Source organism: Phalangium opilio, unplaced genomic scaffold (assembly GCF_054372755.1).
Source record: "Phalangium opilio isolate 3A_F unplaced genomic scaffold, DU_Popi_V2 ptg000329l_1, whole genome shotgun sequence".
Classification (NCBI taxonomy): Eukaryota; Metazoa; Arthropoda; class Arachnida; order Opiliones; family Phalangiidae; genus Phalangium; species Phalangium opilio.
In genome coordinates, this window is record NW_028324226.1 from 9,445,364 (window position 1) to 9,464,593 (window position 19,230).

General features: G+C 35.5%; 1 protein-coding gene across 1 annotated transcript; it reads right to left on the bottom strand.

The window, feature by feature from the left end:
* Nucleotides 1–4,092: 4,092 nt before the first annotated feature.
* Nucleotides 4,093–7,220, bottom strand: LOC149610729 (techylectin-5B-like). Its single transcript, XM_089859064.1, has 5 exons — nucleotides 5,711–7,220; nucleotides 5,208–5,639; nucleotides 4,938–5,146; nucleotides 4,706–4,811; nucleotides 4,093–4,628 (listed from the first exon to the last, which is right to left on the bottom strand). Exons 2-5 carry the CDS (start codon nucleotides 5,476–5,478, stop codon nucleotides 4,222–4,224), a joined length of 993 nt encoding a protein of 330 aa, XP_089715190.1. The 5' UTR covers nucleotides 5,479–5,639; nucleotides 5,711–7,220; the 3' UTR covers nucleotides 4,093–4,221.
* Nucleotides 7,221–19,230: the final 12,010 nt, after the last annotated feature.

Sequence of the window (19,230 nt, forward strand, 5' to 3'; positions counted from 1 at the left end):
CCTAGGAAGTAAGCAAAAGCAGGGTTTGGGACTCCCTTATCTTGTGTAGCAATACTGAAGAAGGGCGACACATTCGCCACCTCGCGAGATCTCCGGTTAATGTGCGACTCGTACGCCAAAATTTGTCCTGTTGGGAGAGAAACAGCTATTGGCTGAAAATGAACACTGTTTCTATAAAGGGACCGGAAAACGCCCCCTTCGACTGCAAAACCGAGCCCTCTTTAGCATAGAATCAGGAGAAGGGATGGGGTGTGAATTTTTGAACAGTCAAGGTCATTCAGTTTTTTATGACTCTTCATAAACCTATTGAAAAAAAGCTATTTAACGACCATGGCCGTTCCTTTTTCATTTTTTTATAAAACAAACAACCTACCCTTTGGAGATCCAGCGTTCATGGGCTGAAGAAGTCATGCCCCCCTCACGTCAAGAAAGACTTCCTAGAGAGGAGCTCGAGATTTCTAGCAGTAACCCCCTATCCATGGAGTCAAAAACGGATTTATGTACTAAGAACGTCGGATCGTAGCTTTAGCCTCTGGTACCATCCTCGCATACTTTATTGAGAAACATCGTCTGCTTATATTTTGACTCCACCCACAAATTCTGTATATAGTGACTTCTAGAGATCAATAATGTCATTCTTATCTCTTTTTCGTAGTTAAATATTTTTTTCCGAAATTACGCCAGTGGTAAAAAAGCAAAGTGGACAACAATGCGAAATATTAATAATAATAACTTATAATTGTACTACAATAATAATTTTAGTACAAAGAAACAAAAACTAGATACTTAAAAAAAGAAACACCAATTATTTATATTCTTAACTTTAAAACTTAATTCCACTAAATCGGGAGATATATCGCATTGTTGTCCACTTTGCTTTTTTACCACTGGCGAAATTTCGGAACAAAATATTTAACCGCGAAAATAGAGATAAGAATGACATTTTCTATATACAAAATATGTGGGTGGAGTCAAAATATAAGCAGACGAAGTTTCTCAATAAAGTATGCGAGGATGGGTAATGAATTTGCTACGTTCAACGTTCTTCTTACATAAATCCGTTTTTGATGGAGTTAGAAGGAGTTCTTACCTCAGCAGAGACGTACGCTATATCAGCTGTTGTAATTGTTTACTTCCTTGGCTAATTTAATGGACTTATGATAGTATATAAAAAAGGGCTTGACCTAGAACATTTGAACGTAAAGATGAAAATTGGTAAATAGGCTGTTTTTGACCCAACAAAAATATACTTGAAGTCCCCTAATGTACAATGCGGGCTTTCGCCGCCATCTTGGAAAATTACCGTCGGGAATAGAGCTCGGCATTATCTATCCATTATCCACGTCATTTTATCTTTATCCATACTCGCAAATTATCCACAGAACTTGCTTATTAAATCGTATTATATCCGCAACTTTGTTTATAAATAATAAGTTATCCACTAATTTGAGGATAATTTATAGAATCAGAAGTAAATAGGGGGAAGTAGGTATGCGTTGCCGTTTTGCGAGGCGTCACTTAACGGAATTTTTCGCGCCTCTGAATATCGGCGGTTTTGGCGCGAAACCGCGGATGAATACATGGAACTAGTTTTTTCCAGGGTTCGTCGGCTTTAATTTTTATCAGAGTAGAACTGTCGGATTTGCCCTTAAAATTTGTCAGACTTTTTTTATCACTTGTTTCACGATAAATTAAATTGCACTCAACAAAGCTATCCACCTTAAAATTTAAATAAATCTAGGATTATATTTATACGAACATGAAAATACAACTTCAGCGCGGGCGGTGGCCAGAAGGATTTTATTGTTTGTTTATGTTCGTAGTTCGTTATATCACGGTATGGTGGCGCACAGTCAAATATTTCTCTAGGTTCTCTGCCTCTCGCTTATTGGCTCATTTGAATATGTTGTGACGCGAAGTGGGTTTTTAGGAGAGAGGGACGACTTGCACTAGCTAAAGGTACGCATACCTACTTCCCCCTATTTACTTCTGATAGAATATTCCGAGCTCTAGCCGGGAATGCCAGCTACAATGTATTCCACACTCTTCTTCAAAAATTATGAAAATTGGTAAAAAATATGATTGGAACCACATGAACATCACAATAAAATTTTAGGGCTCTGTGTTCGATAGCTTGGTCGCCATATTGGAAAATGGCCGCTGTGTATGCTAGGTACAGTATATTTCACCATGTCGTTGGAAAATTATGAAAATTGATAGATGTTATAATGGGAGCTGTGTGGACAGTGAACCTCATAGTAAAATTTTGAAGCCTCTCATCAGATATTTTGACCGCCATGATGGAAAATGGCAGCCGGGAATGTCATTTAGCTACAGTATATTCTTCATAAATTACGAAAATTGGTAAATATTATGATTAAGACCAAATGAACATCATACTAAATATTGAAGACGTGGTACTTAAAGTTTGGGTGCCATCTTGGAAAGTGATTGCGGGAAATGCCGAATATATTACCGACAGGGTTGTTTTAAATCACTGATTTAAATCAAGCGATTTTTTTTAAATAGATCATTTGATTAAAATCAAGAATATATTTTTAATTTTAAAAAAGGTTTTCTAAGATTCCATGAAGTAGTTTAAGAAACTCGAGAAGAAACTTAACTAGAAAAGACCTAAAATTAAAAATAATCATGGTTTTGGTATATTTTAGTTTAAGTTTTACCCAGAACTCCAGTTTGTCTTGCTGGATAGGCTAGGAAATGATATAGCGGTCAAGCTAGTCTTTTTATGCAAGCATTTGAATAGTAACAATATCCAATAGCTGCTAAAATGTCATGATTATTTTGCTTTTGATTAATTTTGACTCAAAAGTTTTCATGTTGGTAATTTACTATCTAGTAGTTCAATAAAAATCAAAAAAATCAAATAAATCAATTAAAATCCAAAAAATCCGATTTAAATCAAAACAATCGATTTTTTTGATTTTTTTGAAAATATCAAAAAAATCAACAACCCTGGTTACCGATATATAAATATTTTCAATATATCTTTATTGAGTAGATGATTGTCATGAACGCATTAAACCAGATTAAACACCATAAAAATAACTATTTCCAAGTCTAAATTATCGACCGCATCTTTTAAAATGGTCACTTGAAAATTACCATCCTAAAATCAGAAAGAAAGAAAGTTATTCAAAGATATATTAATCAACATGTTGTTTATATTGGATTTATAAATTCTAGTGTCGTAATGGTTAGCACTTGGAATAATTCTTCCAGCCTGTAATTTAATTAATATGAAATACTCTGATTTAAGTCGAATACTAATTTTGAACCCAAGTTCGAGACAAGGCTATAAATATTCACAAATTCAGTTAGTTAATTTAATTGCAACAATTCATCCACTTCATAGCTGTTACCGTAACGGTGTACTATAAGTTTTCGCTATGATTAAAATTTAAGCTGTACTGGAAGCAGTGTAGTACCGATTTTTAACACTAGATGGCAAGCCCTTCAAGGGATTCTATGTTTTGTGAAACGACATCTTTGCTATTTATAGACAAATTGAGTGCCAAGACAAGAAATATAACACAAATCGTGCACGTTGAGAAAGCTTTTTGGAACATCTCGCTATCAATACAAAATTTATCATTTCGATTAAACTTAATTTCAAATTGCAGCGTTTAAGTAGAGTTTTGAACAATTCTTAACCCTACCGTTTACCTTACCTATTAACAAGAGAAAATGGAAGAGAGTATAATCTAACTTTAGCCCTGCTTTCTACCTCGTTTGAATGTCGTCCCGTATTTTACCCCTCTAAAACTTCAAAGTTGCGTTTCTCATGAGATTCTTTAGAGGGACCAGCTCCGTGTCCGCCGCCTTAGCCCGCCTATAAGCGCATACTCCGCTAATTCCTGGGAGCTAGGAGGGTGAGGGGTCGCGACGCTAGAGCGGTAGAACTCTAACCCCCCAAACGAGTCGCAGCACGCGGCGGCAGAATACTCACTTCTATTTTCTCTTGCTATTAAGTACATATAGATCATCATACCCTACCCTAACCTGCCCTAATATTAATGGGGTTGAAATAACCAACCTCGGCTTCCCGAAATTACAATGGTAGACGCATAGACTTTGTGAAAACATTTAATAACAAGTTTGAAATATATCGCATATTTTAAATACTTTTACATCGCGTATTGTTGTGGTTTTTGACCCTCAAGTACATATTTCAGTTTACTTCAGATATAGCGTTAATAATTACACTAATTTTGGTCTAACTTTCATTTCCACTTTTTTTAAAGAATAATTATGCCCTTTAAAGGCTTTCCAGTTCACTCCATCGGCGTGACTCGTATGTTTACCTCTTAAGTAAAGGCCGTTTAAGTTCGCGTCATGGCAATTGCCATACCACCAACCTCCTTTAAATTTTTGCACGCAATCTGTGTTGGTTCTGTCATAGGTGTGAAATATCCAGCCATTGTGACGAGCCAGTGAATCACCAGCATCTCCTTCGTAGCCTCCTACTTTAAGTTTGTAATTTTCTAATTCTGATGAGATATAAAAGGTGTTATAAAGGGCATATCTTTTGGTTCCCTCAAAATCTTCCATGTCAACTCTCAAAACCATTTCTCTTTCGTTTGACAGAGCAAATATGGCGTCATTACCTGTGAGGTCGTAATTATTGTAACACTAAAACTTTCCACTCTCTTAGTGAATGCTTCCGTGTTTCAATTCAACTCACCTAACCAGAATTCAGTTTTTAGATCACCAAATCCATATTTGTAGTCATTCCAGTTTCTGTAGAAATTTTCTTGCTCGCCACCTAAATCAGTTCGTCTTTGAATAGCCTGTTATGACGTGTCAAAATCGTTAATGATTCCTTATTAATATAACAGTGTTATTCAAGCTTGCTTGAAATGTGAAGTTCTAATTCGGGAAACATTTAAATGGTACATGCTTTTAATTACACTTACTGTCCATCCTCCCGTTGACGTCTCCATGTCGCAAAATACCTCGATAGATCGGTTCAGATAACGTGGCCAAACGCGATAGAGACCACTAACACTGAAATGTAATTTTTCCTTAATTTCGTAACAGTTTGATACCATCGAAGCGCAATCTGATTTGGATTTTTCGAGATCTATTCGGCTCTTTCTTTTCACGGTGGATTCACAAGCCTGCTCTATAAATGCAATTAACATTAAATAGGATAAATAATTATAAGTTGAAAGTTTTAAACTTACGCTCTAGCTCTTCCAAATTATACTTTGCATTATGAAGAAAATCTTGCAGAAGTAATACGACGCTTTCCGTCGATAACAAACTTCCTTTCAGAGATGATACATACCCGCAAGTTTTGGCATCTTGATCAAAACGTACTACGGTATTATTGTCAAACTTCACGGTTTCATTAGCATTTTCAACATTTAAAGTTAATTCGTCTTGCCCATGCGGCTTTATCAAAGACGATAATAAAATTAGAAATATAAATGATTTTCTCATGAACGGTTTCATTCTTATTCGATGGTGGTTTCGCTTGAATTTATAAAATAAAAATTTGGACAGCACTTGAGTATTATATATACACGCGACAACGGATATGGCGGTTTCGTCAGTTCTGGGAAATGTTATAATCTTCAGAAGACCTCTTGTTTTATTTTGATTGTTAAAAGGAACTAAATTTTTTATTCATAATAAGAATACATATCACATTTCTTTAAGTTGTGAAATAGTTTATAAAATTTACCCTGTGTCTCGGATAAGCAAACTTCATTTCACTTAACGCATTTTTAGTCAAATCGTAGTGTACGATAGGCTCTTTGTTTGATCCGAGCCATAGTAGTAGTATTTGTGGGCTGTGTACGGAGTTTTCGCTTTCGTTATCGTTATTTCTTGTCTTAAAAGGAACTCGATAGTACCTCAAACCACCCATAGGCGGAACTGAGCTCGGTTAGAGATTTTATTTTAGTTAATAATTTCCCTGGAATCGTACCCTAGGCGCTCGCACATCAGTAAGACACTCTACTAATGTATCATAACGACTCGATAGACAGTGCGAGTTTTCATCGTTTAGTTTATCTCTGTCGGGGATGGGGGGTCGGTTACTTCTCAATTTGTATTCTATGAGAGCGGTAGCTCTCTTAGATAAGACTTCATACTGGCTTTAATGTATAAGGAAGAGTTTTTGATTGGATATAACTTTATTTGTATCGTATTAGCTGTTTTGAAACAATTACACAGAACTACAATTCGGGCCCTCATTAAATGGTTAAAATTTTAAAGAGATCCATTTAATAGTTTATTTTATAAAAAATAAACTTGCTAAGGGTGGTTTTCATTTCAATAAAAATAATCAGTCATTTTGACGAAAACCTTGAAATTTTTCCATAGAAATAACATGGGAAAATATTTTACAAATAACCATTTTGTGGAAGCCGTAATGCAATAACTATTTGTTTGTTTGACTTGAAAACCGTTTTAAACGAAAGCCTGCTATTTAGATGTTCCGCTTTCCAATTTTCATTGATTAGATTTAAGTTTAAATATGTTTAATTTCATATTTTCAAAACCATTCCAATCTGCGATATTTTAGCATGGATAAGAGTTAGTTTATGATGTTAGCACGGTTAAGGCTATTTGGTCCCATTTTCGTAGTGGTTAAAAAACAAGGGGACCTAAGCTTGTGTTAGTTAACAAGTTAAGTTGGAAAAGGACCCCACACATATATATTAAGTTACCAACTGCCTTAGAGAGACAGTAACAATAAAGGTGACTTAACAAGATTACTTGGTAATTAAGATAGATTACCTCCGACTGGTAATTAAGCTAGATTACCTCCGACTGGCAATTAAGCTAGATTACCTTCGACTGGTAATTAAGCTAGATCACCGACGACTGGTAATTAAGCTAGATTGCCGACGATTGGTGATTAAGCTAGAAATGTTGCAAATTGAAATTGTTGGCGTTGAGACCTTCACAGTTTTCTTAGAACAGTGTACGTATATTTTAAATAAGACCAGCCTGAGGGTTAAACAAGTAGCTTTAGCGTTCTAAGTAGAAATCAGTATCGATTTCAGATATCGATTAAACTTAATTTCAAATTACAATATCTATATTAATTTCTCGCCTTTTGTGGGTTTGAAAGAGAGTCATTGTTTCGAAAAGGATTGTGTATAAATGTAGTTTTTAAGGACTGCGAAGCAGAACTCGTTTTGTATAATTTTACAATTGTCCATAGAAAACACTGGAACTATATTATTATTTACTATAATAATTGTAACCGCGTCCGCGTGTTAAGTATAAATAATGGAAAATTTAGCAAACTGAAGGACGTTTATGGTAAAATGCTTCAGACTTCTTTGTAATTCGGCTACTGATTTAAAAAAGAGACAAAATTGACCTAAATTATTGCAATCTAATAATTCAAAAGCCTGTGCTAGACTCTGTATTTTTAAAACCTAACGAAGCGGGCTGTAGGAGCTTGCAGAACTCCAACCTAGATACTTACCATCACGTAATTAGACGCCTCCTCCTCGAAATAATCAATTTAAATTACCTTTCTTACTGTTTTTCCTGAACTAGATATGAGATTATATGGCTTAAAAAGCGCAGCTAACAACGTAGTCCAAATATTTCGGATTTAATTGCATTATTTGTTCCTGAGATTAAATATTTTAAATAAGGAAGAAATAACGAAGATCGGTGTATCTTTAACCTCAACCAATCAGCTTTGCCTCATTTAATTTTACTTTTTGAAGTCTTTCTACTCAAAGACAGTTTTTAATAATACTGGAAACATTTTAAGCCACATCGTATGATGAACATCTTCAATGTGGGTCTTAGTTTGACCTGCCCTGTTGTTGTCGGTGGAGGGGGGGGGCGTCGTCGTCGTCGTGGTGGACCAGTACCGCCTTGGCAGTATAAAACTTTTCTTTCGTCTTTGAAGGGAGAATGAATGGGAGAGAATTGTGGGGAGGTGATATTTTCCTTTCGTGAGCCAGCCCTTGGGTCGTCTTGTTCACCTTCAAGAAAGAGTTAAATATATGGTTCGTTTTACTATAAAAGTTAAAGCCAGGGGCGGACTGGCCATAGGGCCCCAACTGCCACTGGCAGTGGGGCCCCAGTCAATGGGGGCCCTCCTTTTCAGGGTTTGCATATTTCAAAATTGGTCCTTCACTAACTCAAAATAGTTACGTATCCATAAATCGGACATTGGTAAATGGCATCTCATAAGATAATGTTCATTTAATAATTTATAAAGCGGAAAGAGATCGTCTTGTAGTCTTATTGTTTTTGACTCTACTTTTATACCTTGGCCTATCCCGCGAGAAACAAAACTTAAAATCGGTTTATATTTTACTTTCACGTAGTGAGAAAAGGGGAAAATAAGGGACTAAGAGCACATTAAAGGCCGGGAAACGGCGAGAAGGGTTCTTGTCAAACTGAAAACCGTGCATCGAACTAACAATGGGCGACCGTGCTTCAAACTTTTTAGGGTTTCTTGTCAAACTGAAAGCCGTGCAAAGCGGTTCTTGTCAAACTGAAGATAAACAATTTACAGTCTCTTAAATGGGGGATGCAAAAAGTCGGGGAAACAAAATTTAAGAGACTGTCCATTGTTTATCTTCAGTTTGACAAGAACCGCTTTGCACGGCTTTCAGTTTGACAAGAACCCCTAATAAGTTTGAAGCACGGTCGCCCATTGTTCGATGCACGGTTTTCAGTTTGACAAGAACCCTTCTCGCCGTTTCCCGGCCTTTAAGAGAAGGCTCAAGTTATAAAACTACTACTCTTCATCTCTTTTTGATTTTTACTGTTTAAGCTCTAGTTGAAGAAAAATATATTTTTAAGTTTTATATTTATATTCATATTTTCACAACCATTACCCACTAGAATTAACCAAGGTCGAGACCCGGCCGGGCCCCCGAGAGGGGAAAGCCCTCACATGAGCGGTTCCCGTATGAGCGGATTCCAAACTAGCGGTTCCCTAAATAGCGGTCCTCATAACAGCGGTACCCTAAACAGCGGTCCCCATAACAGCGGTTCCCTAAATAGCAGTTTTCCCGAAATGTCAGTTTCCTCGTTACAGCAGTTACCGATACAGTTGTTCTCGTAAACGCGGCGTACCGTTACAGCAGTTCTCAAAAGAGCAGAAAAACGGGGATGCGAAAAACTATAGTTATTTATTATGGTGTAGGCTGGGTTATATGAACTCAAATAGAACTAGGTTAGATACGGATAATTCGGTTTGGTTAAAGATGATTCTTTGAACTCAGTAGTATTAGGTCGGGTCAGGTTGGGTTGGGTTGGGATTTTAAGGGTTTTTTTTGTTTGTTATATTTTGGAAATAGTGTAACAATGTTACTCCTTTTCCAAAATATTGTTGTTTATCTTCATTGACTTTCCAATTAATAATTTACCTTTTCCAAAAAAATATGTCACATTACCAAAAACGGATTTATGTGAGAAGAACGTTGAAGGTAGCAAATTCACTACCCATCCTCGCATACTTTATTGAGAAACGTCGTCTGCTTATATTTTGACTCCACCCACAAATTCTGTATATCTCTATTTTCGTGGTTAAATATATAAAGAAAGAAAAACTAGATGCTTAAAAAAGAAACATAAATTATTTATATTCTTAACTTTAAAACTTAATTCCACTAAATCGGGAGTTATATAGCATTGTTGTCCACTTTGCTTTTTTACCACTGGCGCAATTTCGGAAAAAATATTTAACCACAAAAATAGAGAAGTCTCTATACACAGAATTTGTGGGTGGAGTCAAAATATAAGCAGACGAAGTTTCTCAATAAAGTATGCGAGGATGGTACCAGAGGCTAAAGCTATGATCCCACGTTCTTAGTGCATAAATCCGTTTTTGACATTACCAATGTTACGCCTTTTCCAAAAAAATATGTCACATTACCAATGTTACGCCTTTTCCAAAATATTAGGTCACTTTACTAATGTTACGCCTTTTCCAAAAAAATATGTCACATTACCAATGTTACGCCTTTTCCAAAATATTGTGTTTATCTTCATTGACTTCCCAAATAATAATATGCCTTTTTTAAAAAATTAGGTCACATTACTGATTAAATGATCACTGAATAAACTAACATAAGAAACCAACGAACAGTATTGTTAAGAAATGCTCAAAACTAAAGACAAACACTGCTATTTCCCAAAATAGCAGCCGCTATTTCTCAAAATAGCAGCCGCTATTTCTAAAACAGCAGCTGCTATTTCTTGAAGAGCAGTTTTGATTAACGCCGCTGTTTTTTTGGAATCGCGGTTGCTATTTCGAGAACTGCTCTTCCGAGAATTGCTGATACGAGTTACACCCCCCCCCCCCAAGAGGTACGGGCCCCGGGAAAATGGACCAAATTGCCCCCCTCTCTCGACGGCACAGAAGATGTTGAAGCTTTTCCGTGGCCTTATCGCGAGAGAAACAAAACTTAAACCTCCGTTTATATTTTACTTTCATGCTTAGTGAGAAAAGGGAAAACAAGGGACTGAGAGCACATTAAGAGGAGGCTAAAGTTTCAAAAATTACTACTCTTCATCACTTTTTGAATTTTACTGTTTAGTTGAAGATAAATTAAGTTTTATATTTATATTTTTACAACCATTATCCACTAGAATTAACCAAGGTCGAGGCCCGGCCGGGCCCCGAGAGGTACGGGCCCGGGAAAAAGGACCGAACTGCCCCCCTCTTTCGACGGCCGTGTGAATTATAACGACATACTCCCCTCTCATTTTAGGGATCGGCTTGGGGGCCCTTTTCAAAACGGAGGCAGATAGCTGTGCAGCTTGCCAGTCCGTCCATGGTTAAAGCTCTAATATTACGAAGAAGTAATTATGGCTCAATCTTTAAATGAACTCTTTTACTGTCGATAAGTTTATTCCCTCTCAATCATTTGAAGGAAAAATTTCAATGTATAAATTACTAAAAAAGTTATATTTTATGGTTTTCTGCAAAATGAAGTGTAAAAGGGTAGATTTAAATTTTTTAGTAAATCGAAAAAGTGATGTAATTAATTTATTTTTCAGTGGGACGAATTTGATGGAAATTCACTAAAGACAATAAATAGATTACATACATTTATAAATTCCAAGAAGATTAAATGCACATAAATATCACCACATTGATGATAAAGTGGTAGCTTTTAAGAAAAATGGGGCTACGTCATTGAGAGTTGACTATCTTGGTCTATTATATACAGACCAACGAACAGAACAGAGCCAGTTCATTTAGGTTGGTGTTAAAAGAGACGTTTTTGTAGAAATACAGTACATGGAATGTTCTTCGGTGGAATGTGTGAGTTGGTCAGTCTGACGGTCAGACATTCATTATGAGTAGTGTTAATATAAATTTTATCTAGGCCACTAGGATATTCCGGGAAATTGGGTCTCGCTCGCAATCATTTTTCTGGTCGTTGACAGGCCCACATTGAAACTACAATACTCGGGAGGAGCGAGTTGTGTGACGTTGCCTCCTGCATGTATTAGTCGAATCTTATCACCATGGAAACGAAACAAAGCAGCAGACGATTGCTTTTTCCCTTTATAATCGCCATTCATTCGAGTGTTCGGTGACGGCATAAAATGAACCGCGGCTGCTAATGTCTTCTCCTCAAAAATTACGTCGCAACGCGTACTTTGTCCAGCGAAAATGACTGGTGATGAGAAAAAATGCAAATGTCTCTAACAAATTCAACTCCATCCAATACTGACTCTAGTAAGTATTAAAATTTAAATTTCATCTTTAAAAGCTCATCCACAAGTATATAACTAGCTCCATTTAATTAAGACACATAAACGTGATTTTTCTCATTTGCCAAAAACTGTGCGGCCATTGCAGCTTATTACTATATTCAAGTGCAATAGGCGCACCGTATAATAAACACCACTGAGTTTCTTGCTTAGAGTTAACATCGTCATACCTGTCTTCAGCTTTTACAATAATGATTAGAAACCCTGTCCACTATACAACAACTATAAATTGAAATTAGTTTGAGTCAGGGAAAATACCTTGAATACCACATAAATTAATTTCGTGAAAATAATAAGGGAAACTTTAAAATTATAAGAAATATGGAATAAGTAAGAGTAAAATATGAGTAAAATATAGAATAGATAAGAGTAAAAATATAGAATAAATAAGAGTAAAAATACAGAATAAATAAGAGTAAAATATAGAATAAATAAGAGTAAAATATAGAATGAATAAAAATAAAAATATAGAAAAAACAATAGTAAAAATACAGAATAAATAATAGTAAAGATATAGAATAAATAAGAGTAAAACAAACAATAAGTAAGAGTAAAATATAGAGTAATTAAATAATCGTAAAATTAAAGAAATATGTCTGATCAAAACTATCGAAAGAAGGGACATGGAAAATTACAGGTTCGCCAGAAAAATTACTAAAAAACGTGATTTAGTATAAAAGCTACACATTGAGAAATAATTTAATGACTGTCAGAGATAATACGCAATTATATTGCTGAAAATACTAGAGTAAACCAGAAGTCCATAACCCCCCTAAGTGTAATGGACACCGGAGTAAACCTAAATTTATAGAAATTTTGAAAAAGGTATTGAAAAATATTAAGAAATAGGAAATATTGGAAGACTGGTCACTCTGCAGTATGTTACTGTCGATAATAGCTACGAAACTAGTTGGTCATTCGATTATACGCGTTCGGCTACTTTACGCGCATTTTTGAATTAATTTCAAAGCACAATTTTAAAAAATGCATTATATGATAATGACGAGGTCTACTTGCTGGATATGAGACGACTACTTTTCTTGTTGTTCTAAGAAATGACAGGCTACAATTACCCTTTATAAGCGTCAATTGTAGTATTTAGTTAGGATATACGGGCCTAGAGGTAGAAAAAAAAACAAATTACTGAAATTTTAGTTCCGGTTTTCAGGTATAAAATAGTCATACGGGTTCAGAATAATAAATATATTTTCATTATGACAACAGTTATCAAAATGGCAGTTTTTGCTACTCATAGTTGTGGTAAAAATTAATGGAGACATCAATAAGAACCAGTAAAGCTAATTTAATTATATTCTTCGAGACACTATAAGGAACAAGCCTTAGTTAGGTAGGTGTTTGATATAATAACCTTCACTAATCAGGTATAAAGATGGTCTAGATTATCAAGCATCTTGTCAAATATTTGCGACGTCCAAAACGCTTTAATGTCATGTCATATCTAGTCTCAATTTTGCCAAGATTTATAAAAGCTATAAAGTGAGTATCAATTAATATCAATTGGACTACTAAATTTTAGCATTGTATGCCCCAAGGTTCCTGAGCTAAAGTAATTAGTGTAGACAAGGGTGTAGACAGAAGTACAGTGAGTTCTGTGGGTAATTTGAGTCGAAATTTTTCTATGACATTTGTAATGATTATATGATTATAGTGTTTTATTGGTGACCCCTTAATTAAATTGGCATTGTCTTTTGGTGATATAATTAAAGTGGTCGTCCACGAAACACTTTATTTATAACTCAAAGTTAACTGTGACCCGAACAGCAAAATGTCATGGAACACTTTGACTCAAAATCCCCCATAGAATCCACTGTACTTCGGTTCTACCACCCTTTTTCGAAAATCCCGTAGATTCGTTTCTCTTTCAATTCGGAGACAATTTTTTTTTTATTAAATTTACAAGTAAGTTTACGGCGGATTGAACATGATTATTTCGACTTTACATTCCCCGCGAGTCTAATACTCGACAGGGATAGATGTAATTTTAGAAGCAGGAATGGAGAACGGTTAGTATGTATTTCAGTCCGACACTTAGCCCAATTTAGAGCCCCTCCCTCCAACACGTAACGAAAAGTTTAAATTATCTTATTTTTGATGACTTTGATGACGCGAACAGCCAAAAATACGTAATGCGTTTTTACCTCTGTCGCTATGACCCGCCTATTCTTTCATACCCCTCCCGTCCCGTGGAAGGGGATCCGGACTTTGACGCGCGCCGAGATTGCTCTGTTCTCCATTCGTGCTTGTAAAATTACATCTATCCCTGACTCGGCTCTTCTTAATTATCATTTATTTTCAATTTTATGTCCCCGTACTTACCTCTGATTTTACGCTTTATACTACTTACCCGTCAGCCGGTCGGAACATTTTTGTTACTTCTCGGGGTGCCATTTTAAAATATGGCGTCAAGTTGAACCCTCAAAAATCAAAGAGCATGTATATAGGATATAGCGATAAGAAAGTTATTTCATATTTTGACCGCCTGTTTTCAGAATGGCCACGGTTTCCAAAAATCTTTATTGGAACATACCCACAATGTAGGAATAACGTCACTGCAAAATTCCAGTTTCACGTGTAAACCGTTTTGGGCTGGGCGTTCAATTTCTCATAGAAATAATGAGATAAAAATACAATTATAGTTACCCAGTAAGCGATCTGTTTACGGTCCAACAGATCCACGGTTCAAATCCTGTCCACTTGAATGATAACTGTGCTAATTAGTATTAACAATTACTAGTCTTAATTATGTTTCGCAAGCTAAATGATATGAGCAAGGTTTTTCTTAAAAATATTGCGCCTGTTGAATGGGGTAAATTTTAAAGGATATCATCAGAAGTGATATTTTTAAAATATTTCTTGTTCAGCTCTTGGTTACTAATCCTAAGTTGGCTAATTTCATGAAGTCTTTGGTAACACTTTCATAAATGCAATTATGGATTTTGTTACCTTTATATTCATAAAAATAAAGCAAGTTCGATTACCCGTACTCTTTTTCTTCTACAGTTAGAAGTGCATTGGTACCCAATATTAAATAACTTGAATTTCATTAGAAATTAACAACCGTCTGCATCTAGTGGCTTGCCCAATGCACCTGCATTAATATGATCATTTTCGCTTTTATTTGAGTGCAAAATAGTGTATTGTACAGTCCTATGTAGTTTAAACTGTTTAAGAGAATGCGATATTTAAAGTGTTGCGTATGTCTGCGTGTGCCTACGCCCTACGCATAACGTACCGGATTAACAAAGTTAATAACCCTTTCAGTCTACATGAAGACCTATTTATATTTTTGTTTTATATTGGGCGTGGTGGACCCAACATGCACCAGACGAAACAATATATTAAAACCATTTTTTAGTCCGAGCGAAAATACTAAACCATCTAAACCGTAAAAGACCTAAAAAAGACAATAATAGCAAGTAACGGAACTTGTCTTGACGCATCTCTTAAAATGATTGAAGGGACAATCTATCGCAGACTTTGCACTTAATGAATTTATCGTTCATTAAATGGACTGGTGGTGGATAAATTGTTTACATAACATTTAATGGAAACATCTTTTCGGAATCTCTCCTATTAGGGTGAACAATTTTAAATGTGAACAAATGTTCCTTAAAATTTTGTAACTTATTTTTGGCGTCTCCAATTCCTTTAAAAAGGTTCAGTTTGTAGACTAAATATCAAGGGTTACGATAAAAGTTGTCTGAATATTGTGGATGAAAGATACGGATCCACACACCAACTCGGACTAATCAACTTAAGTTAATGCAACAAAACTTTAACCATTAGATAGATCAACTTTTTCGCTTTAAAATTGATATTAAAATCAATTGTTCGATTCGAAATTTGATTTAAAAATAGGGTTGGAAAAAACCAAGTCAAAAGCACAAAAGTGAACGTGTCGTTTCACGGTTAATTAGGCCCCTATATTTCCACTTCTCAAATCTGAGTAAACTTTCATCTAATTTAGGCCCCAAGTATTGGTTACTTTTTTCCTAGGACCTAAGCCTAGGCCTACCTAGGTAGTTAAACCATCCATTTTTTTATTTCTCCCCTTTGATTATCATCGATGCTCACATTTGTGTCCAGTGTTCAATATTTAGGGTCAGGGTGTTCACATTTGTGTCCAGTGTTCAATATTTAGGGTCAGGGTGTTCACATTTACCAGTAATTATTCATATTTGGGCTCCTCTAAGGGCTTTGGGATATAGGATATCGTGCAAAATTTAATAGAGTTAAAAAGCTGAAAACATAGTTATTTGTGTCTAAAGAATTATATTTCATATCCTGAAAGTTTCAGGTGCCTAACGTTAGCGGCACGGAAGTTATTCAAAGACTTGTAACAAGTGTTCAGAGTTACCAGTAAATGTGAAAATTTGTGAGTTTGGATGTTTGTTACTCAATCCCGCTTTAACGTCTGAACGGATTTGGAGGAAAGGCATGCAGGTAGATAACCTGGATCGGTACTTTTTTATAGTGGTAGTTTGTTTCATAACTTTCGCCCTACATTACGTCGAAAATATCTATTCCTGTACAAAAAAATTTGTTTATAATAAATCACATCATGCAAATATTTGATAGGGGTGGTACCAAAGACTATTCACTGTTAAGTGTCACCATAGACGGGGAAACTCACTTAAAACTCCCGTACAACGCTGGCTATGAAAGCTAATAAAATATTAATAAAAACTGTCATTGTAGACAAAGACTGGAAAGTGTAAAAGATAAGGTTTGAAAATGAATTGCCTGAAGTAACAGATATTAAAATTTTCACTTTTGAAGACATCATTATAAAACATCAATTATTTTAAAAAATTCTTATCTTACTTTTTTTCACAAATTTCATTTTCCCAAAATATTTTTCAGCAATATTTACCAACTATTTTGTCCTCAATAGTAGTGGTCACCTTGAAGGGTTTAAGGGATACTAGCTTGGTACTGGTTTTACTTACAACTAACATTTGATTCTAGGAGATTCAAATGCTTGGATATCTGAAAAGATTTCTCTTGAAGAGTTTAAATTTTTATATTTTGAAATTGAAAATATTGCGAAGCGGAAAATAATATAGGCCTTTTCTTTGTGATTTAGTTATTAGTGTCGAAAAGATCTGTAGATTGATCGTGATCTTTGAGAGCAACACAGCACGTTAATATTTAATACTTTGAAAGCTTTACAATTTAAGAATACGTTTTGTAAAGTTTTAATACGGTTTATATTTTGTAAGCTCTCAACGATTTTCTCACGTTATAGGGTCAATTTTCTACCTAATTTTAAATTTTTGATAAAAAATAAAATGTAAAGCCGTAGTATTTTTAAAATAACGCGCATGTTCCTTTTTAAAATACTTTCCCGAAGTAATTTTGGTGAAAAAAAGTAAGATAAGAATTTTTTAAAATAATTGATGTTTTATAATGATGTCTTCAAAAGTGAAAATTTTAATATCTGTTACTTCAGGCAATTCATTTTCAAACCTTATCTTTTACACTTTCCAGTCTTTGTCTACAATGACAGTTTTTATTAATATCTGTCACTTCAGTCTTCATATTAATTAAAATTGTTTAGAAAATATGGAAGAAAAAGTCTTAGGGCGTTGCGCGTCCATCGGTAATTACCGGTCGTAGGTAATCTAGCTTAATTACCGGTCGTCGGTAATCTAGCTTAATTACCGGTCGTCGGTAATCTAGCTTAATTACCGGTCTTCGGTAATCTAGCTTAATTTCCGGTCGTCGTTAATCTAGCTTAATTACCGGTCGTCGGTAATCTAGCTTAATTACCGGTCGTCGTTAATCTAGCTTAATTACCGGTCGTCGGTAATCTAGCTTAATTACCGGTCGTCGGTAATCTAGCTTAATTACCGGTCGTCGGTAATCTAGCTTAATTACCGGTCGTCGGTAATCTAGCTTAATTACCGGTCGTCGGTAATCTAGCTTAATTACCGGTCGTCGGTAATCTAGCTTAATTACCGGTCATCGTTAATCTAGCTTAATTACCGGTCGTCGGTAATCTAGCTTAATTACCGGTCGTCGGTAATCTAGCTTAATTACCGGTCGTCGGTAATCTAGCTTAATTACCGGTCGTCGGTAATCTAGCTTAATTACCGGTCGTCGGTAATCTAGCTTAATTACCGGTCGTCGTTAATCTAGCTTAATTACCGGTCGTCGGTAATCTAGCTTAATTACCGGTCGTCGGTAATCTAGCTTAATTACCGGTCGTCGGTAATCTAGCTTAATTACCGGTCATCGTTAATCTAGCTTAATTACCGGTCGTCGGTAATCTAGCTTAATTACCGGTCGTCGGTAATCTAGCTTAATTACCGGTCGTCGGTAATCTAGCTTAATTACCGGTCGTCGGTAATCTAGCTTAATTACCGGTCGTCGGTAATCTAGCTTAATTACCGGTCGTCGGTAATCTAGCTTAATTACCGGTCGTCGTTAATCTAGCTTAATTACCGGTCGTCGGTAATCTAGCTTAATTACCGGTCGTCGGTAATCTAGCTTAATTACCGGTCGTCGGTAATCTAGCTTAATTACCGGTCGTCGGTAATCTAGCTTAATTACCGGTCGTCGGTAATCTAGCTTAATTACCGGTCGTCGGTAATCTAGCTTAATTACCGGTCGTCGGTAATCTAGCTTAATTACCGGTCGTCGGTAATCTAGCTTAATTACCGGTCGTCGGTAATCTAGCTTAATTACCGGTCGTCGGTAATCTAGCTTAATTACCGGTCGTCGGTAATCTAGCTTAATTATTGGTCATCGTTAATCTAGCTTAATTACCGGTCGTCGGTAATCTAGCTTAATTACCGGTCGTCGGTAATCTAGCTTAATTACCGGTCGTCGCTAATCTAGCTTAATTACCGGTCGTCGGTAATCTAGCTTAATTACCGGTCGTCGGTAATCTAGCTTAATTACCGGTCGTCGGTAATCTAGCTTAATTACCGGTCGTCGGTAATTTAGCTTAATTACCGGTCGTCGGTAATCTAGCTTAATTACCGGTCGTCGGTAATCTAGCTTAATTACCGGTCGTCGGTAATCTAGTTTAATTACCCTTAATTGGTAATCTAGATTAATTACCCTTAATTGGTAATCTAGATTAATTACCCTTAATTGGTAATCTAGATTAGTTGCCCTTAATTGGTAATCTAGATTAATTACCCTTAATTGGTAATTTAATTAGTAACCCTTAATTGGTAATTTAATTAGTAACCCTTAATTGGTAATTTAATTAGTAACCCTTAATTGGTAATTTAATTAGTAACCCTTAATTGGTAATTTAATTAGTAACCCTTAATTGGTAATTTAATTAGTAACCCTTAATTGGTAATTTAATTAGTAACCCTTAATTGGTAATTTAATTAGTAACCCTTAATTGGTAATTTAATTAGTAACCCTTAATTGGTAATTTAATTAGTAACCCTTAATTGGTAATCTAGTTTAATAACCTCTAATTGGTAGTCTAGTTTAATTAACTCT